Source organism: Glycine max, chromosome 11 (genome assembly GCF_000004515.6).
Source record: "Glycine max cultivar Williams 82 chromosome 11, Glycine_max_v4.0, whole genome shotgun sequence".
NCBI lineage: Eukaryota > Viridiplantae > Streptophyta > Magnoliopsida > Fabales > Fabaceae > Glycine > Glycine max.
In genome coordinates, this window is record NC_038247.2 from 18,991,089 (window position 1) to 19,013,156 (window position 22,068).

The window sequence follows — 22,068 nt, forward strand, 5'->3', positions numbered from 1 at the left end:
ATAAAGCACTACAAAGAATTTTTTATTTATGAGAATAGGAATAGAAATATGAATTTTACCTTTGACATTGCAACATGATTTCTTTCTAAAACACGAACCAAGTATTATTAGTATTCCAGCAACTGCAGCCACAACCAAAGAAACTGTTTCTGCCACTAGGACTCCACCCTTCTTGTGGACCTCATTGGCGTGTTCTAATTAAATTTGGTCACAAATTAGTAAAGGTAACATAAATATTCACATATGAAAATGTATCCTAGCTAAAAAATTTATTTGAAGAAAGACTAATAATTAGTTTCAAAGTCAAGTTCCTACCTAATTCTGAATCATCAATTTGAACATATACATCCTAGCCTCCAACTGCAAACTGTCTAATATCAATTAGATCACCAAACCACGTAGCATAACCACTTCCTTGTCCATTGATATCCAAATTCGCGTAAGCCATACAATACAAAAATTTAGTAAAGGCCAAGAGGAAAAAACTATAAACTAAATATACATAATGAATCATCCCATCACACTAAAATCGTGGTTCATGATTCATGATTTAAAAAAATTCGTACATACTAAAGTCTAAAGCAATAGCCTCAAAAGTCAAACCTGAAACTATCCAATATTATTGCTTCCAATGCCTTAGTTAGGACCCTAATCATTCGCACCATTTCTTAGTTAAATGAATAAACAATAAAGAGGTTCACAGAGGAAAAACGAACCCGAAGAGGGTTGTAGGGTGAAGGTGCATCGAAGACGTATAAGTCCCACTGACCAATAGTGTTGCCTAGATCCTCCAAATCAAAGTACACACTCTTGTCACCATAATTTGCTACCACAACACCATTCCTGTAATTAATATTGAACTTCCATGTACATTTAGAACCTATAGAGGCCTTTTTGGTTTTCAGAAAACATATAAAACAAAAAAGAAGAACAGTACTATGCATGCATATTTATTTAATTAAATCTGTTGTAGAGTAATCAATAATCATAGTGCAATTTGTTCACCTGAAATTCTTGGGTCTAAAACTCTGGTGAGAGGGCTTGAAAGAGAGCTTAGTTCCAGTAAGGGAAGATCCAGCAAGGCCCTTGATAGTAGATGGTTGAACAATATCTAAGCTTGCTAGAGAAGCCATGGCTTTCTGTATGATGAGTTGCTACTAATGCTTTGGTTTTGATATGTTGCTTGAATCTCATCTTCATTGCCACATGGCCAACTTCATTTATTTGTGTAGATTTTGCAATTCATTCATGTCATGCCATGTGGTTTCAAGATGAATAAGCCTATCCACTTAGTTGCATCTCTTTGTAAAGATAACATACTACGTGTGCTGATTGAGCGGCAAGGTATGAGAAGATGCATTATTTTTATACAGAGGATTAGCTTATACAACTTAAGTAAATTGATTTACAGGTTAATTTGATATACTGTCAGTTACAGATATTTATACTATTAATTAATTAATTTAACTTTTAAAGTAATAATTATAAAAATAATTTTTTTAATAATATAATAATTTATAAAACAATAATGTAGTTCAATTAAATTTATTACTTTGTAAATTATTATTGTTTTATAATAATTTATAAAACAGTAATTTATAAAACTTTTTTAATACTTTGCCCCTATATATAATCTTAGACAATATATATTTGTAATAATAATAAAATAGTCTAGTAATATATATATATTAGGGGTCAAAACTATAGCATAGCAAATAAATGAAAAAAAACATTAAGTTGGCTTTCCACCGTACAAGTTTAAGGCTCACACAAATCATTGATAGGATTCCACTTAAAACCAACGTGACAGGCTCAAATTTGTAGAACAAATTAAACTTAAAGTGGTCATTATATTGTTATCGGGAGGGGGGGTAGGTTTCTCAACTTAAAGTGGCCATTGAATAATATAGTGAATAGTTGTAAATCCCACTCTAATTTCCAGGAAGCTTTACTGGAATCTAAGAAGGCCCCTATTATTGCTACTTGAATTGCTTCCAGAATGCATGTTATCATTGTTCCCCAATACCTCAGTGGAAATACTCTAAGCAACTTCACCTTTTTCAATTGAAAATAGCTATTTAAGATGAATATAATAATAATAATAATAATAATAATAATAATAATAATAATAATAATAATAATAATAATCACATTCAAGACATTTTTAGAGTGAGAAGATAATTGTTCATTAACTTTTTTTTTATTTAAAATTTGTTAACTATAGACCATTGAATAATATATAGAGTAGACTAATACGATAAAGAATGGAATGCATACTTGCGGAATAAACCAGGCCATATAGAGTAGACTAATACTAACATGGCATTATTCCATTAAGAACTAAGCTAATCATTTAAATAAAGGAAATAAATTAAGCAACATTAAGATATTCTTTCCATGCTACCTGAATATGCTACCTGAATAACCACCATAGTTCCTACAACAGTAGCCAGATGTGTAGCCCTTGGAGTTGGAGGTTCTCGAAATGGAGTTATCCTGCATGATATTTCCTATATTAAGCATTGATGCAAAGTATACAAGTCTATACAAGTAATAATTAAGTCTTAATGGAGGTGAGAAAGAGTAACTTAGTTCTAAGCTCACCTAGACCATTTATTAGTCAAGACATCATAATAGTGGACATCAGCTGTGGCACCAGCTAAGCCTGAAATGTAAACCATGTAACAGGATAAATTGTAAGCATAAAAACTATAACACTTAATTGTTAAAGCTATAAAACATATCATTTCATTCACAAAGAAGTTCCCTTAATCCAATCAATACCAACTCTTCTTCAAAGGGAAAAATGCATAAATCTATATAAATTATTGTTTATTCTGTGTTACTCCTTGCAGGAAGATAAGCAAATGTAGCCAATTCTCAAATAATCAAGAATGTTTGCACCAAATCAAGTTTTTGGTATTTAGTTACCAACATCGATATGCACCATAAATAAGACTTATAAACATCATTTAGTGCTACAAATGAACAAACCTCTACCTAAGAGCTTAAGCTTTTATAAGAGTTGGCTCTTACCAAGGCTTTTACGATCAAGTGGTCAAGAATTCAATCCTTGTCACCATCGTTCTTCATAATTAAAGTAAATTTTAGGATACAGTAAATTGGGTTTGTGCATTGTCTACACTTCAAACTTGAGATTCTTTTGCTTACAAGGTGCGTTAGATATAAAACCATTCATGGCCTTTCACCTAAGAGAGGTTATCTGTAAGGAGAATTAGTTCTTGACAAGCTTGTTTGGGTGAATGCAATGGCTATGAAGTGGAACAGAACATACACTAACAGAAGAAACCACTAAATCCATCTTTTGGATGCATTATATAGAAAGCCAAATGGAATGAAGTGTTCCCATAACATTTGTGGAAAGAGTTACATAAAAATTTATGAATTTCCAAATAACAACCAACCATAATATAGAGATAAAGCTATATATTAATAATCAATTCATTCAATTTATTTCCTCATGCACACTTAAACCTGTCTAGGGTGGTTTAAAGTAACACCTTAAAGAGACTTCTTGGCAACAAATACAAGAAGATCAATGACACGTTAGCTGCAGAACCGAGGACAAAGAAGGTATTAGAACCAGCTGAATTAATAATAATAAAGCGTCTAAAATTTGTCATTAGATTTTTTGCCAAATTAACAACTTATTGACACACTAACCCACTATCACATACAAGAAAATGTTAAAGGTGCATTTACCTGTATCCCCACTCGTTGTCGTACCAAGAAACAAGCTTCACAAAGTTCTTATTCAATGCAATTCCAGCCACTGCATAAAAAATACTTGATTTGGAACAATGATTTAAAAAAAAAAGTTAACAGGTAAATGAATAATGTTAGGTCGTCAACATAAAAAGGGTAGGGAATATACCTTGTGTTCACAAAAAAAAAATACCTTGTGTAGGACATTATTTTATAGATGATTTTGTGTTTCTATGAATTTAAAAGGGTCAATTGCTTCTGCTATGTGGTAAGCAATCTGATATAGCACTGTGTCAAAAGCCACACCTAGAGTGTCAGCCTATTAGTTACTAATTTACTGTAAACCCATCTGTTACATACATGAGTACTACACCATTCATGCATTCAATTCTTGAATCACGTACATTAAAAACACCAAAAGCTATCTCAATATTCAAGAGATACTAAAGAGACTAGCTATACATGAGACAACAATCATGACAAATTGTTGTTTGTATAAGAGACATGATGGAAAAAACAACACTAGCAATGGATTTTGTACATTTCCTTTCCAAAGTTTGATGCAGGATTACCCAAACTAATTCAAATATGAAATTTATTTAGACCTCACATTTCTATTTACCAGACTATTTAAATAGCCACTATAGCTTTATAGCTTAACGGAAATCCTCCAATCCGCTATTGCGACTCCATTGCAGTGAGGCTTCGGCAAAAACTGCTATTACATCTGCAATAGACATCACGATTTTGTGACCGGGAAGCAAGACAAGTGACTTCCCTCCTAGTCACAATTTCTCACTCCCAAATTCTTTTTAATGTCTTCATCAGTATTTTGTATTGAACAACTAAAATTTTGAGTTAATGTTATGCCAATTGTTATATAGTTTATTTTTAATCTGCATACAACTTAACTTATTCTCCACATATAATTGATTTATTTCAACCACTATGCAACTTTCACTATTTCCCTGAGACCCTATACACCATTTTCCACAATCTTCTATTGATAACGTTGGATTAGCATACCATAAACACACTAAGAACAAGTAACAAACATGTATTATTTTCAACAACTATAATTCAGAGTTGAGACAACTCAATCATAATTCCTTTGAGACTTTATGCTTGACTAGGAACAACTTTAATGACTCTCATTTGAAAGTCACCCGATTTATACATCACTCTCGACAAAACCATCATAATAGATTAAGCGAGCAAAAACATAAGAATAAAAATCGCGGCACTCGCAAAACAAAATGAACCTTGAAATGAAGGGCGACTTTGGAGTTGTAGGACTGGAGTTTCTCCATGATAAGCAAGATAGAAGAATCAACCTCCAAAACAATCTTATGGCCACAAATGATGAAGTAGTATTTGTTCGGCTGCTCCAGCATCGATATTCCCAGAAAATCGCACGGGAAATCGATGGTCACCGACTGGTCTGCAAAAAACAAAAACGAAAGAAAAGGTTTCAGAGAAAACTAAAAAACCCAAAAAATGAAAGCAATGATAAAAGTAGCCTCATAAATTGGGTCTGTAGAAAGTGAGGGAGGATTTGCATCTTCCTTCTTTGACGTCGTTGAGGCTTTTGACGCACTGCGAGATCTCATTCAGGCGTTAGGGTTTAGGGTTTCATCGGGGATTTGACTCTTAGGGATTAGGTTGGTCATGGTGAGAGGGAAGAGTTTTTCAAAAGGGTGAGAGACTGAGGTGACAAAGAACGAAGGCACGAGTTTGGTATTTGGAAGAGAGAAGGGAATGGAGTAGATAGTCACTTTTGTACTCTTTGAATGTCCTTTGGAAGCTGGCGACGGCCATGACCCTTATTTTGCATCTCTGTTTGTCGTCAGAGACCAAGAAGGAAAAAGATGGACATAGTGGAAGATGAAAAGAACATAGGGTTTGTGAATGAGAATGAGAGTGAGAGTGAGAGGGAGAGTAAAAAGCAATAGAGTAGAGGGCACTTTCAACGAAGACGGTTTTGAATAATAACCTTCTAAGACGGTTTTTGCGAAACTGTCATCGAATGATAGTTTTTAAGACGGTTTTTGTAAAACTGTCTTCGTTGAAAAACCTCTTATTTACAAATTTGTCACCGCCTTACATACTAAGACGGTTTTCAAGAACCATCGTCAAAGGTGCGTCGTAAAAAATTATTTTTTTAGTAGTGATTGATTTGTTAAACTGGTTAAATTAGTGGTTGAACTAGATAATATGATGATGATTAGGACTAGAGACACAACTAGCAATAGCTATTATCTTTTAGTTTGTTTTTCATAATGTAGGATGTTACAAATACTAAATGACTCTGATTTTATTTTTGATTTAACAAAAGTATACGAAATTGTAGTCTACAAGGAGCTATTCTTGATTCCAGTTCAATACCCAAGCTTACCTATTTGTATGTTTGAGTATATTTGGTGGCTTTTCTTTATATTATGCCTAATGATAGTGAAATCATTTTTTTTCTCGCATTTTGGCTACAAACTCATTTGTGATTGGTTCATGTTTTCTAGAGATCTTAGCTGGAATCAAATCACTAGACCCATACCATCAAATAAAGTGGCAGACAATATGACAACTTTGTATGTAAACAACACAACTTTTATTTATTTATTTATTTTGTATTTATGGATAGGGTGTATGGTTAGAGAGAGCCATAAGTAGTTAGTTAATTGGGAGTTGAGAGAGGCATGGATCAAAAAGTTTTCAGGACTTTTTTTTGGAGTTATCTAATATTTGGTTAATTAGTTTAGTAATTTATGATGTTATATTTCTTTTTTATAGACACTTCTACAAGCATTACATATTCATTAGTGGGTTGTTGTCAACTTTTCTGAAAATTGTGATACTAGTTACATATCAAGGGAGCTAATCAGATGTGAAATAAGCAAGGGCATTGTATGTCACCAGGCTTTTATTCTAATGTTTGATGCTATATTTAATTTGTTTTCTTTCTAATTATATCCCCATTTTTGTTTTCCATGAAAAAATTGGTATGATATGCTATATGGTTGATTATAAACCACAATGATTTTCTTTCTCCAAACATTTTTCATGGAAAACAGCTTGCAGCAATGCAGTGTGATCTTATCTCAAAACAATTATTAGCTATTTTATCTATAAAAAAAATGCATGTTACTTAGCACTTAAAAATAGAAAGGTTTGGTGCCACATTTTGATCTCTCATTGTCTAGTTTATGCAAGTTTATTTTGTCTTTCACTATTTCTATTTTATTTCTTTTTTTAAAAATATATATAAAATAATATTTTCAATAATTTTATTATATCTATATAACTTTTTAATAATAATATTTTTATTATATCTATAGAAAAAATAATATTTAAAAAAAAAGACATTCTAAGACGGTTCTTCCAAAAACCGTCTTAGAATTATCAATTGTAAAAAATATTTAAAAAAGACATTCTAAGACGGTTTTGTTTCGGAATCGTCTTAGAAATTGTATTCTTCTAAAATGGTTTTTGGAAACCGTCATGGAAAGTGATGATGTTGACTTCAAAGAAGGTTCAAAAATGTCGTCGAAGATATTTTTTCTATTAGTACGGTGAAAGGTTGCAACTCCACCTTTTTTTAATAATAAAAAAGCAAAACCCATTACAAAATGAGTAACTCTCGTTGATTCATCTATTTATTAGGATGCATCTACAAGACATAGACTAAAATTCTTACATGAAGGTTAAATAAAGTCTTGAAATAATTGATATGTAATAACCAATATGCTTTCATGAAAGAAATGCTAATACTTGATGACATATTTAATACCAAATAAGGTTATTGATGTGCCAATGAATCATAAACCATATAGGTACTATTTAAAAGAATAGATTTTATAAGGGATTTGATTTAATGAACTAGAGTTATTTAGTTATGTGTTAAAGAAACTTAGATTTAATGTAAGGGGATGAATTTGATATCTAAAACTCGCTTAAAGTGCATCAACTCTTGTTGTAAGTGATAACAAAATAGATGAATTCACATTATTAAAAAGATTTAGACAAGGAGATCCCTTATTTTCACCTTACATTGTGGCATGTTGACAAAAGTAGTTAAAGAAATACTTTTCATAGGCTACAAAAAAACATAGATTTTTCATAAAAAAAGTTAATTTAATAATAAATGTGTCAATTTTTTTGCATTTAAACATGAAATTAGGCTTACGTAATCAAATTGATTATAAATATGTATAACATATTAACTTCCTTATAAATATCCTACATTGTAAATAAATTGAAAACATAATTACAATTTTTTTCCTGAAATTTTTTCATAAATTTTATCCCTAAATTTACAAACATTGTGAATTTCCCCCCTAAATATACAAAAATCACAACTTTTTGTCCCCTCAAAGCAAATGATCAAAATTAATGAAAAAATGACACAAAATTGTCTTAGTTGTAAATGTTTAGAGGGTAAACAATCATCACAACACGTCCTAAATTTGGTGATTTTTTTATGTGGAGCAAAATTCATGATGTTTTAGAAGTTGAGGGGCGAAATGTGCGGGAAAGAAAATTAGGAGGCAAAATTTGCAACAATGAAACTTTAAGGTGAAAGAATACATTCAAGTCTAAGTAAAATAAATACACTAAACCAGTTGGTGGTCTTCTCCCAAAATCTAATATGGTATGAAATACGTAAACATTTGGATTGTGCGTTTGTAGAATTGGTTGTAGAACAACGTAATTTTGCAAGATTGATTTCATGTAAACATGAGTTTAAAGTAACATGATTTTTGTTTAAATTAAAAAATATTAGGAAACTAAATTTTCTCATAGACTTAGTCATCTCTAACACCCTACCTTGTGTGGAAACCCCATTAGTAGGATCCTATAATGCCCTTTTTCTAAACTTTGTTTTTCGAGTAATAAAATAATAAATTCATTTAATTTACGAAAATATTATTTAAATTTTGATTTCAAATACTACAATTTAGCATAAAGCTTATTTTAAACACATTTTTTTCTTTAATAAGGAGAACATAGTACAAAATAAAGGTTGAAACTATATATGCGTAAATGATCTTTCTTTCCTTTCTCTTTAGGTTGTACTCAAACAACATCATCCTAAAAAACATAACATGTAGTCAACCAATTGCAATAATAAAAATCATACGCATCATTTTCGGAATAAACATATCAATAACATAAGTATTGGTGCTAAAAGTATGGTGTCTGAAATATCATGAAGTTACCACATACAAACAAGGGATATAAAGTACAAGTATTTCAAAAGGCAGAATAGATAACCACAAATACATATACTATATCTAAGTTACAATCCCATGAATACACCAAGAATGGAAAAACCTAGATAGAGCAGTTAACTATCCCTATACTATCTCGGTTACAAAAATGGACACCACTACTAAAACTACCCCCAAAAAGTACCCTAAGAAGATCCCTGAGAGGATTTCACACAAACCCTCCTTTGGATCCTCTTCGGGATCCTCCTCTATAGCATCCTCCATGTCGTTGTTGATCACAATCAAAAGTAGAGCCTCTCTCCTCGCCTATGGGGTAGCTAAAACTAAATATTGTGTAGTCAAAGGAATTAGGCTAAAGGTGAGTAACGCCGCCCTAGGGATAGCAACATTAGAAGGCGTCGCCTAAGTGTCGGTACTAGGAAGAACAAAATCCAAAGATGACGATGAGTCAAGAGATGAAAGTGGATCAGAAGATGGTGGAAGAGAAGTAGGAGTAATATATGTATATCCCAGAGCATGTGTTCTGGTGAGAACAAGTGATAGTGGTACTTCAATAAACGACACATCGGGTGATGCACCCTAGGTAAAAAGAGAAATGTAACATCACCACAAAAGGCATCTTGATCAATGCCAGGACAATGGGCCTAGTACCTATCGCCAATCTTAATGGTGAGGTGAAACAATGGGTCCCTTCATGATGCCATCTTCAGTAAAAAAAAACAAATGATATATGGAGTGATTCACCCATCTCCTTTAAAACCACAAACAAATGACTTTTCAATCACAAACAAATTCATAATAACTATCACAAGGTGGTCTTCTCACGATTTCACTCATCACTTGACTCACGCCCAACTAATTCTTTTTTCATAATATCTAGGGATTGCTACCACTAGAATTTCTAGGACTCATTGGTCTTACACTTTGAGTTCGAATGACTATTGGGAGTACACCCCTTGTCACAATACAATGACAAGGTTCTCACTAACACGGTTATGGCTCCCATTTGTCGGGGTTGCCAGGTCGGCACTATGAAAACATAACCATAAACTCGGTGTCATACCCCCAAGAAACAACAAGTCAGTCATTTCAAACACATCACAAACCACAAGCAAATGCCCTAAGGCATTCTCACAAATTTCCATCAATTGAATCCATGTCCCATCCCACGTTTTATTAAGTTTTATGCAATATTTTCTTCTCTCAAGATTATATGGGGTTTATCGTAATTTATGTTCTCCAAGCAAAAGTCTTAAGGCTCATTCTAAGTCCACTTCATAATAATGTACTCAATGTGTAAGCGTACCTAAGAATTACTAAGTTCGATAGTTCATTGGGTTCGCACTCTTATTAAGTCTTTATTAATACTAGAATTGAATTCCAGTTTCTACAAATGCACTCATGCATTGAGTCCATTTGTTTGCCCCTCAAGGATTTCATAACTAAGAATTACTAAGTTTGATAGTTCATTAGGTTCACACTCTTATTAAGTCTTTACTAATACTAGAATTGAATTCTAGTTTCTACAAATGCGCTCATGCATTGAGTCCATTTGCTTCCCCCCTCAAGGATTTCGTAATCCTTAGTCACACCAATCACTTTCAAGACATTCATCACTTCCAAAACATCATACAAGCACATGCCAATTCTCAAATCTCAATCCAACAAAGCATTTCAATAATAGCAATCAAAGTACAATGAATTCATACCCAATTTGATTTAATTTGTAACCATCCATGTTTGACAAAAGTAAATACTTCAATCATAACATTAAAACTCATTTATATTATTCCAAAGCCCCAGATCAATAGGGAAATTACAACTCATAATTCATTTGGAAGCAATACATTTGCGCTTAACAGACAGTGGCACTTAAGCGCCACCAACCCTGTGCTTAAACTCCACCACTAGCGCTTAAGCGCCACCTTCCTTGTGCTTAAGCCCTAGTGTTTGATAGCAATATTGGTGCTTGAAAAAAATGTCACACTTAAGCGCAAGTAAGATCCTAGTTAAGCATGAGCAACTACAAGACCTCAAAAAAGTGTTTTTTTCATATACCATGGCTTCAAAATCAACCCACGTTGAATCCCAATCATACCAAACATATTTCCATAACATGGAACACCCAAAATGACAAAGATTCAGGATTTATAATAATCTTAGCACAAGATCTAAAAGAAAATGAACCTAAAGTGTTGATTTATGGAGAGCTAACTTCCTATGCTCCTACAACACATCTAATGGAAGCTACTCTGCAACCAAGCAAGATAACAAGAGGGAGAAGGGATGAACTCATCCATACCTCAGTTGGTGCATGAATATGGTGAACAATGAGTGGTTTGAAGCTTCAAGACTTAAGAAAATAAGATGTGGAGGCAATAATCCTTATTCCCTTCTTCTCCAAAGTTCAGTGTAGACCAAAAACGAAAATAATAGCCATTTAGGCACAAATGGGGTGGATTTCAATTGTTAAACAAGTCTAGGACAGTCCAAGGTTCAAGGATCCCAAGTGTTCATTGGTTCCTAAGCCTCTCCATGCCACAAAGTGACTTAGATTGAAAGAAAAAAATTGATGAAGGATGGGGAGAGAGGGCTGAATGTGTAGATGGCCTCTTTTAGGGGGATGCCTTTTGAAATTTTTTCCATAAAGGGTTAATTAGACATATAGTAGTTGTCATTATCAAGTGGCATCTTCTTAGAATCTCAAGGTACACTCCCTTTTATATAAACATTAAATTATTCATTGAATTCAAATGAAGAAATTAGGAAAGCTCAATTTCATCAATACATGGAATAACCTAAATATTTACCCAGACAATACATTACATAGATGATGCAAGGTGAACCAACATTGTTATTAGGTTTCAGTTTCACCTTCTGAAACAAATTACTCTTCCATTGGTAAAAAAAATTAAATGATTCAAGCGAGAAAGTCAAAGATGAGTATCAGATAGAGTGTTTTCACTTCACTAATTAACTCTATTCCCAAAATAATCAGATTCAAAGAAAATAGGAAACACAAAACATGGTTAAGATGAATTGCTAGTTACTAGCTAATCAAATAATCGATCTTACACACGATTGTTGACAAAATTTCAAAATAAAAAGCCACAAATGATGAATAGACTAACAAATTAACAAAATTAACTTTCTGTAGATAATAGAAAGAGAGAGGGAATGAAATATCATACCAGTCATGGGAGCTTGTCGATGTTGATCTGGTGTCAAGCTAGCAAAACAAAAAGAATGGATAAATTATGAGACAATGGTTGTATTTTTTATATGTTGGAATAATAGAACTCGGTATTTGAGAGAGAAAAGAGAACAAACAAATTTAAAAATTGAACGAAAAAGGGAACTAACTAGGGATGACGGCCATGACAACAACTTTACACAGGCTTATGCTACAGCGACGACGTGTGCGACAACGGCAGTACAACCCTGACAGTGAGCTGGTGATGGAGAAAGGCTGCAATGGCGAGCTGGTGGCAAGGCCTCCGCGACGGCAAACTGGGTGCGCTGAAGAGTGAGTGAGGTGAGAGTGAACGCAGAGTGAAAAATAGGAGTGACAAACGATGCTAGGGTTGCTTCGTTTTGTTGTGGGTTAGTTTAAATTTCCGATGGATCCATATTCTGTCGGAAATTCCACCAGTAATTTTCGACAAAACCAAATCCATGGACAAAAATCTGTCAATAATAAAGGTTTTCCAACAGGATATTTATATGTCGGTAAATTTCGTCAATAACGTCACAATTTCCGACAAAATATTATCCGCCAAAAAATTTTGTCAATAACTAATACTTTTTCGACAAAAATGCTTCCGTCGGAAAATTTCCGTCAGTAAACATGATTTTTCTTGTAGTGATAACATTAAACAAGAATAAAAAGAACTATACAAAGAAAGTGGGAGATTATATCAAAGCCCACAAAAACTTAGCGACAACCTGTAATTCGGAAGAGACATTCTATTTCTAAGAAAATCGTTCATAACAAAAATAGGAATTGAGTCCCACCAAGTGAAGGAATCATAAGACAAAGCACCAACATTAGCTAGTCTGTCTGGACAAAGTTTTCTTCTCTATAAATATGAGAAAGAACTAAAACTATATATTTACAAAAAAAATGACAAGTTTCCCATCTTTTACGCTGCTTCCAAGGGACAAAAGAAGGATTAGAAAAAGCTTGAATGACCAGTGTAGAGTCACACTTAATCCAAACTTTCAGCCACCCTTTGTCTCTAGCCACTTCCAAAGCAAGAATAATAGCAAAAATCTCAGCAAAAAGAGATTTTTGGATACCTATGTAAAAGGAGAAACAACCAAGCATACCTCCCCGATGATCACGGAAAATACCATTGGAACTAGCATGACTAGGAGAACCATGAGCAGATCCATCTGTATTACACTTAATGGTGCCAAGCTGAGGAGCCCTCCAAAACACTTCCTTGATATATTTAGCCTTATGAGGATGAATATCAATAGAAAAATCTTTAAGAATAGAAAATTCATGCACAAAGTTGGACATGTTTCCGTTAGATTTAAAACCAAAAAGTTGGATGACCAAGAAAATCATGTTGTAAGCTTGATCAAAATGCACAGATTCATTGTTGAAGGTTTTCTCATTCCTACAAAACCAAATTGTCCAACACGTGTTAACTATAAGAGCTAACAAAACATCTGCAACCCAATTGCTCCAACTAGAATTTAATAACTGAATTAAGGAGAGAGATGAATCAAGATAGATGTTTACAAAAATTAGGGACTGCAACCATCTCCAAGGTTTGAGAGCAAAAGAGCAAGAAAAGAATAGGTGATGAGCACTTTCTTCACTCAAATTACACAAACAACATATGGAGGCAAAGACACATCCTCTTTCTTTCAGATGATCCTATGTGGGCAATCTATCCAACAAAAACCTCCAAAGAAGAAAAGACTTAGATGGGGGGACAGCAGTAGACCAAATAGTCCTGCCCCAAGAAACCGAAGGTTGTCGAGAATGAAAGAAGGATTTAGCAACTTTTAAAGAGAGAATACCATCATAATTCAGGCACTAGATTGGCTCATCTATTTGATTTAAGGAGACAGACAAGTTAATGAGCTCAAATTCCAATTGGGGTATTTTTTGGAATAAAATTTGAGGGATGTTCCAACCATTCACTACGTGAAAACGAGTCACTGAGGAAGAAAGCAACCTTCTAATAGAGGTAGGGAGATTAAGAACATCAGAGATTGATCTATCAAGACACCATGAATCATTCCAAAAATTGGTATTGTAACTAGAACCTAGTAACCATATAGAATTATCCATCACCAATCCAATATGATGCTTAAAAGAAGACCAAAGAGAGGATTTCTTGTAAGAACTAACCTGGCAGCTATTGGGAAGTAATCTGACCCTCAGAAATTGTTCCCAAATCTCATTGGAGAAGACAAAATTCCAATAGAGCTTGAGAGAGGCAGCATCATTTATCAAGGAGGCCAAAGGGATATCCAAACCACCCTCATCTAACGGGGAACACATCATATTCTAAAGCACAATGACAAGCTTTTGCTTTGTAATATCACTGGTCCAAATAAAATTTCTAGTATATCTTTTAATTTCCTTCAATAAAGATCAAAGGTCACGCATAAATATCGAATGAATATAACATGCCATTAATAACTAATTTAACTAGTTGGATTCTACCAATGACCAAAAGCATGGATCCCTTCCTTCCAAGAGTGAAGCTTTGCTTTCAACTTGTCAACAAAGGGCCTAAAATGACACACTTGTTGCTTCCCCCCCCCCCCCCCCCCCCCCCCCAAAAAAAAAGGAACTTCCAAGTAGATGAAAGGAAGAGATCCCATGGAGAAACCCAACAGATATTTGATCACCTTCAATCATTGAGTGGACAAAGTTCCATGAAAGAATTGACATTTTTCCAGGCTAATAAGTTGACCTGAAACTTCACCATAGGAATGGAAAAGATCTATCAAATTAAAAATGTTTTTCTTAGTTCCCCCGCAAAACACAAGAATTTACTTAATGTACATTCACTTGTTTTTAGAAGGAAGACATCAGCAAATTATAATTGCAACTAATCTTAAAATACACCAAGGTGTAACTTCTTAACATACTCCTTCCAAAAAACAAGTGATTAAACATTAGAAAATACTTATGGGATTTGCTAAAGTACACCCACTTATTTCTTAGTGTTCAAGTATAGGTTTTAAATCAGGAGGGTACACTTAGAAAAAGTATGCTAGCAAACTATAACTACAATTGATCTTAAAATGCATCTAGGTGTAAGTTGCTAATGCACTATTTCTTAAAAAAACAAGTGGGTGTGTTTTTTAAAAATTAGAGATGAGACACGTGTGACTTGTGTCTTTCCATGTACTTTATTGTTCACAATAGTGTGTTCAAGAAAGAAAACATAAAAATTAGATATAAGTGCAAGGATGAGCTCCAATCAATGGAGTGGAAAACGTTGGAGTTTGTCGAAGAAGCAAAAAACTCAAATTGCAGTAGAGCAAGACTCACAATCTCGAACTGGAGCAAAGCAGTCAATGGCTTCTTCACTTTCACGAGAGTAACAAGATTTATTCAAGAACCGATGAAAACTTGCAAACCACTTGTTTTGTCTGACTTACCAGTTTTTTTACTGGTTTTTTGTCTATCTAATTTCAAGGGTCATCCAAATCAGATGACAGTGTCAAACCGATCGATCTAGTCTGATTTTGACAACAATGATAAAAATTTACCAAAAAATATCTTACATTAAAAGTCCTTCTGTAGATAATTTTTAATTATTTTTTTAATGGTAAAGCTGGATTTTATTAATGATGAACAGGATAATTTTTAATTAATTAACTGTAAAATATTTACAATTAGTATATGGAAATTAAACCCATTCAATAAATGACTTACTCTACAGGCCTGTCTGCATACTATTTTTAGTCAGTTTTTGCCTTTAAAAAAAAACAAGATTTGTTTCTTTTTTTTTTTTTTACAATTATTTTCATTGAAACTAATGCGCTTTAGAAACAAGAAAGCAAAACTTAACAAAATCTTGTGTCCATTATGGTGGCAATCGATTTGTAATTTCATTTCGAATTCCAACCTTTTATTTTATTCTCATGCAGGACATAGGAACCTGCTCCGTGTTCCAAGATGGGAATCAAACCATGGTCGCAAGAGGGAGAGATGGCTATTTCGAATGAGGTGTTGATCAAGAATTGTGTTACACAATAATAGTAATAGCCACTGTCAAGACCAATTATGTTCTCAATGTGGCTGCTAGAATTCTTTAAAATCCAGATTTGTGGAGGGTATTGTCAGACTTTACAACTGTAGGATTGTTGCATGAAAGGTGGCTTGGGTCATGACCCAGCTGCAACTTAGTGTAAGAATGCCAAAAGGGATTGGTTGACATAGACTTCTTGATACCATATCAATTGTCAAACACTTCATTCATCTTTAACTTGGTCGTTGATGAGAATTAGCTATTAGCTATTGATATAACAACAATACACATACATGTTAGGGGTTCAAAATCCAACTACGTCGAACATAAAATTGAAAACCAACTCAAAAATTGAAAACAGTAAAAAAAAAAAAAAAAAAACAATAGTCATTGGTTTGGTTTTTATTTTTTATTTTTCAAACCGCATGATTTGATTTAACTTTTTGGTTTGATTTACGAAAACCAAATCATACGGATTGTTTTACTTTATGTTTAATTGTGAAAACTTTGTTGTTCATTTATACTATTGAACTAGTTATTATTCAAATCTTGTCTAATTAATAACAAATTTTTTTAATATTTCCTAATAGAATTTTCAAACTACAAAGATTAAATCAAACAAAACCCCAAAAAATCAATTTAATTTGATTTAAATTTCATAATTAATATAAACCAAATCAAACGGCCCCATACTTTATTTTCTTGTTTATTTCAGATTAATTTTAAGTCAAGATGGCACTAAACCGCACCACAAACACCCCTACATACATGCATGATTTATTATGCGTGTGCATCTAACAGTTGATTTTCTATTATCTAAAGTGAATTGCGTGCTCACTTCACTGAAGCCCGACCCATTCTTTTAAAATACTGCTCTCAAAATTTCATCAAATAACTTTTCTTTCTGAAAAAAGGTTTCAAATATACTTTCTAAAATAGCTTTCAACACCAAAAAAAGACAATCAACCACACCCTAAGTAATCCTGATCAGAAATATCTTTCCTAAAATAAATGTCACTGGTCCTTTATATCATTGCCCCCTACAAATATGTAGTCAGTTCAGTCTTGATCCTCCCTTGCACTCCTCATGCCATTTACAGAAGCATTGCAGGGCATCCCTCATCCATGCATGCCGGCAGTTTCCTAGTGCCTCTGACACAACCAGCCAACTCCTTTTTCTGGTGCTTTGCTCAGGCCATGACTCAAGTTCCTCTTTCACAAACAAGGCAAACATTGCTGCTTTACATAAACCTTCTGGACTGCACTCATCTTGGAGGGTCTTACTCCTAAATTCATAGTACCCAAGAAAATCCTGACACAAAGTAGCCTCAATATTAATCATCAGTTTGCATTCATCCATCCAAATAAAAACACAAAAAAGCAACATAAATACATCTAGCAGCCTCGTATTCAGTTAAATTGAAGAAAAAAAATCGAGACTTGGGGATTTCAGGGACAACAATTTAAGAATTAAAGGTAGAAGAACATGCCAAGCTCATCATAGATGACATCAAAACCATGCAATACCACTGATTTTTGCTCAAAGGGAAGCAGAAAATGAGACAATTAGGTGCAAATTTCGCTAACTCGTTCCCTAATTCTCACTTCTTACATGTTAATGTGGCCTCAAATCCTCAACTGGTGGCATTTAGATGAAAAGTTAGCCCAAATTAATTTATTTATTTATTGCGAAATTTTGTTGTCATCTACTGGATTTCATATATGATGTGAGAACATGATTTGGTTTTCACGTAAGCTTCCTAGACTCCTCCAAGATATTTGCAGATACCACATGAAAATGTTACAGAAGAAAATGTTAAATTAATTCAATTAAGTGGAGAAGCTTTTCACCATTAGGTCTCCTCGAACTCCTGCTTCTTCAATAGCTTCTCTAACTGCAGCCTCCTCAACAGTTTCATCATTCTCCCAACCTCCCTTTAATAGCAAAGCAAAATCACAATAATCAGTAGACGAGATGTCAAATCAGAAGCCATTCAGAAAAGAATTTACAGATGTCAACTACATTAATTTAGAAAAACAAATCCTCCCTTGCTATGAAGTAGCAGACTACTTATTGTGAACCAGTAAAACCTTTTTCAACAGCATATTGACCGATTTAATAAAGATCTCTTCGATATTTTCAATGAGTGTCATGAGTTATTCAAGTGCCTAAAACTTGGCCTTTTCAGTGTGCAATACAAGTTACCTAATTTGTTGTATGTTTAAATTAGGATGACAGAAATTTCTGAACCTTATTCACTTGGCATATCTGTCAAATTAGTGGAGTCACCAGTGAAATATCTCTGGTTAAAGCTACAGGAAAATTGAAGTTCTCTTAAAGATAAGCCAGATTCCTAAAGGTTGAAAGCAGGGTAGGTTCTCCTGAAAACATGCAAACTGGTTATGACAGCTACCTACATGCCACCCACACATTCACAAGGTTAAACCATTCAAGCACATGAGAAGAACTGTCTGTATTGCATATTAAATATGTCAAACAGCAAAATATAAGGCTTTCACTTTCATCCCTTTATCCAAAGAAGTCATTATGATTAGTGTCAAAAGGCACAATAACAACTTCCAAATACCACAAGAACATGAATAATTGAAAGGAAACAAACTAAATCAGTTTTGGTCAATAGTCAATACAATTTTAGTGGGAATCTTGTATTACCGTTTTAGTTTTTGACACAAGAAATCAAATGGATTCACATCCTCTTGTGCCACAGGACCGTCCTGCTAGAGAGATAGACACAAATCTTATTGTGCAGACTCCCACCATGATAGGTTATACAGTCCACTAGTTATAGGCAACAAAAACAAATTATGTCTATATTTCTCTAACAGTATTCTATTCTGTTTTTGAGCAACAGAGGATCCAAATTCAAAGTTAATGTACCTGTCATCCCAAAATAGGTTTGAAATGTTTACATTAACAACAGTATTAGTATACATTATATGAAAACTTACACCAGGATGCGTACTTACTACTTATGTTTCTTAACAATGGATTTTTTTTAAATATCATAAGAACTTGATAATAAATTATTTCGCACCATAGCTGTTTTAGATATTCTGATCCTTCCAAAACTAATGAATTTATCAGAAAATTCTAGATTAATATCATTATAGAAACCATAGTTGCAAGTGCAGTGCACAAGTACTAACTCAGTAAAATAATACAAACACAATGTATATTTGTTTACCAAACATTAATACCTTTGGAAACAAAAGACCCGGTCCACTAGTTGAATTAATCATAAGCACTTCAACAATCTTCTCAGAACAAGAGTCTCCACAGTCATCTTCTTTATACCTAAATGGAACACACCTGCAACACAATTAGCATCTACAGATCAGATCAGATCTCTAAGCATACGAATCCAACTTTTCAAACTTCGAATAATTATTTATTCCTAGTTAAAAAAATTGGTTAGCATAGTAAAAGCTGTTTCAGCTTAAAGGAAAATAAATTTGGATGACAAACATCTTTCTATTCTTTTCTTTTGGCAACAAATTTGCACCTTGAAAATTGAAATTAGTCGGATTAAGTAATGATTTTGAGTGTAAGAAATCACTAATACGACAAAAGTTAACAGTATAGATGACAATATGACAACAAGTCAACAAGACAACAACCGAGCAATACAGTGAGAATTAAACAAAACCAAATCAACTCACAGTTAAACTGATCTTCAAAATCAACCATATTCATGAAAATCAGACAAGTCATGTTTTCCAGTTCAGTTACTATTCAATCTACATAACATTAGGAAGTCCAATCCTTACAAATGAAATCTTAAAGCCACCATAACTCTTGTACACAAGCCAAGATGAAGAATAAAATTACATTCAAGTCACTATAGTGTTTTTGCAGCATTGTTGAGAGATGATAAGACCAGGTGATGAGGAAAATAGTATGCATGGACTAGAAAAAGACGTCAGGGCATCAAAGAATCTTAACCAAAAGGCAGATGGAAAACTACTTGCAGCATGCCATTGTCAATTCTAGGATTCCATGCATAGCTAAAATACAAGTCGCAAGTCCAATGCAAGCTAAAGCCAATGCAGCAAACAAGACTATTTCATACAACTCCGTTGTTTAGTTAATTGGGCATCTCCAATTGCAAGACAAAACATTACATTCCAATGTTATAGTCACAGGGCACAGAAAATCTATATTCTATATCTTTCACCCTTTGCATGTACTTATGACCACATAGCTTGAGAACAAACAATGGTAATTAAGTCAAAAAATGATCTATGACAAATGACTCCACAGTACAATACCAAAAAAAAAAATGCCTTGATTCAATACATCATTTTTTAACCATAAAACCCTTATAAAATCCCATTTATTTTACACCGACCTAAACAATCAATCAATCAATAAATAAATAAAAATACTCTTGTGTGTGTGTACACACACACACATCATAAGAAAATTACCCATTTGGCGAATATCAAACTTGGCTTGCCTACTAATCATAACTTTCCATTTCTATATTCTTTAAATATTCAAATCTACACTCCTCAAAACCATATTTTAGGACCAAACCTTGTGATTTTAACAGAAATTCAATGCAACATTTTTCAGAAACTAAAAACACCGTTAATTCAGAAAGAAAAGAAGAAGAAGAAGAAGAAAGAGGAGGAGGAGGAGGAAAGCAACCCGGCAATAAGGCGATAACCGTGTCCGTATCGTTGCTGATGCCGACCTGTTCGGGCCACTAATTCAGTCATCATAACAATAATTTTTTTTCTCTCTCTCTCCTCTTCTCTGATTCGATTTCAATCACAAAATCAAACAATCCTCTTTCATCATTATGATTGATTGATCACAATGCACACGGCCGCACCAGATTCCAGCCCATGCAACCACCGTCCGAGACTACGACGACGACGACGACGCGCAGCATCATCAGTCACGAAACGCAGCAGCACGCCATTGTCGTTTTAGGGTTCAATTGTGTCGTTCGCTAAGAGAGAGAGAAAAGAGTGAGGTGAAAATGCGAGCGAGAGAGAGAGAGGGTTCAATTGTTTTATTTGGAGTAATAAGAGAAACGGAAGGAAGAACATAAAGCGATTGTAACGGATCGGATCGGATCGGAACTGTCGTCTCCACGTGGATCGTGGTCAGAGCATGGGTCCCACTTATAGGGACCTCTCTCTGATAAGCGGACCACTGAATCTCGGTGGGTCGACCTGTAAGGTACAGACACGTGGACAACAAAGAGGTTTTGGAAGGGTTTCTTTGATTGGGGATCAACAGCGGCAGGGAAAGCAGGAGATTGCGAAGCGGTGGAACTGGAAGGGGTCAGCCGATAGGGGTGCATTTTTCATTAATGGGATAATTGAGTATCACGACTTTGTAGGAACCCCCATGTTCTTCATTTACTTCCCCCACTTCACATAAAAAATAAAATAATAATAATAATAATAATTACTTCCCCATTCAATTTTTATTTATAACCAAAATAATAGTAGTATAAGTTTTTTTTTTATTTTTAGAAATGAAAGACGTTATAAGAAAATATTTATACAAAATTATATTGAGCTTAATATTCATGCATTTTTATTATTTTACTTGTGATTCAGTAATAAATTAAGACATTAATCAGTTTAGAGTTTAATGGTCATACCTTGATAGAGTAAAATAAATTTAAATTGTTATTCAATTATAAATCATAGTTGGTGTTTTACTCAGATTCAATAACCACCCCTGTAATTAGTGGTCGACCTATAGGCCACTCAGATCCTGGATATCTAGAAAATTTAAATAAGATAAAAGAGAAACTTTATTTCTTAGTTATAGGATAAAGATATAATGTTAATACCAAAAATTATCTTATATTAGAGGAAAGATAATATAATTACCTTTTTTTTTCTTA

The 22,068-nt window shown here is 33.7% G+C and overlaps 2 protein-coding genes across 2 annotated transcripts; both read right to left on the reverse strand.

Annotated features, from left to right (window-relative positions):
• Nucleotides 1-668: 668 nt before the first annotated feature.
• On the reverse strand, nt 669-1,133 carry LOC100806824 (photosystem I reaction center subunit VI, chloroplastic). Its single transcript, XM_003539204.4, has 2 exons — nt 1,006-1,133; nt 669-843 (listed from the first exon to the last, which is right to left on the reverse strand). Exons 1-2 carry the CDS (start codon nt 1,131-1,133, stop codon nt 669-671), a joined length of 303 nt encoding a protein of 100 aa, XP_003539252.1.
• Nucleotides 1,134-17,059: 15,926 nt separating this feature from the next.
• On the reverse strand, nt 17,060-21,516 carry LOC100811962 (nudix hydrolase 16, mitochondrial). The gene is made up of 4 exons (XM_003538198.5): nt 20,850-21,516; nt 19,397-19,508; nt 18,029-18,112; nt 17,060-17,489 (listed from the first exon to the last, which is right to left on the reverse strand). The coding sequence occupies exons 1-4, from the start codon at nt 20,921-20,923 to the stop codon at nt 17,232-17,234; spliced, it is 528 nt and encodes a 175-aa protein (XP_003538246.2). The 5' UTR covers nt 20,924-21,516; the 3' UTR covers nt 17,060-17,231.
• Nucleotides 21,517-22,068: the final 552 nt, after the last annotated feature.

Bases quoted from the DNA above. Each gene is read 5' to 3' on its own strand.
- LOC100806824 (XM_003539204.4), bottom strand. From the start codon at position 1,133: ATGGCTTCTCTAGCAAGCTTAGATATTGTTCAACCATCTACTATCAAG. The intron at 844-1,005 runs GTGAACAAATTG...TATTAATTACAG, and splicing joins TTTAGACCCAAGAATTTCAG to GAATGGTGTTGTGGTAGCAA.
- LOC100811962 (XM_003538198.5), bottom strand. From the start codon at position 20,923: ATGATGACTGAATTAGTGGCCCGAACAGGTCGGCATCAGCAACGATAC. The intron at 18,113-19,396 runs GTATTAATGTTT...TTGCTATTAAAG, and splicing joins CGGGTCTTTTGTTTCCAAAG to GGAGGTTGGGAGAATGATGA. The intron at 17,490-18,028 runs GTGAAAAGCTTC...ACTTTGTGTCAG, and splicing joins GAGTTCGAGGAGACCTAATG to GATTTTCTTGGGTACTATGA.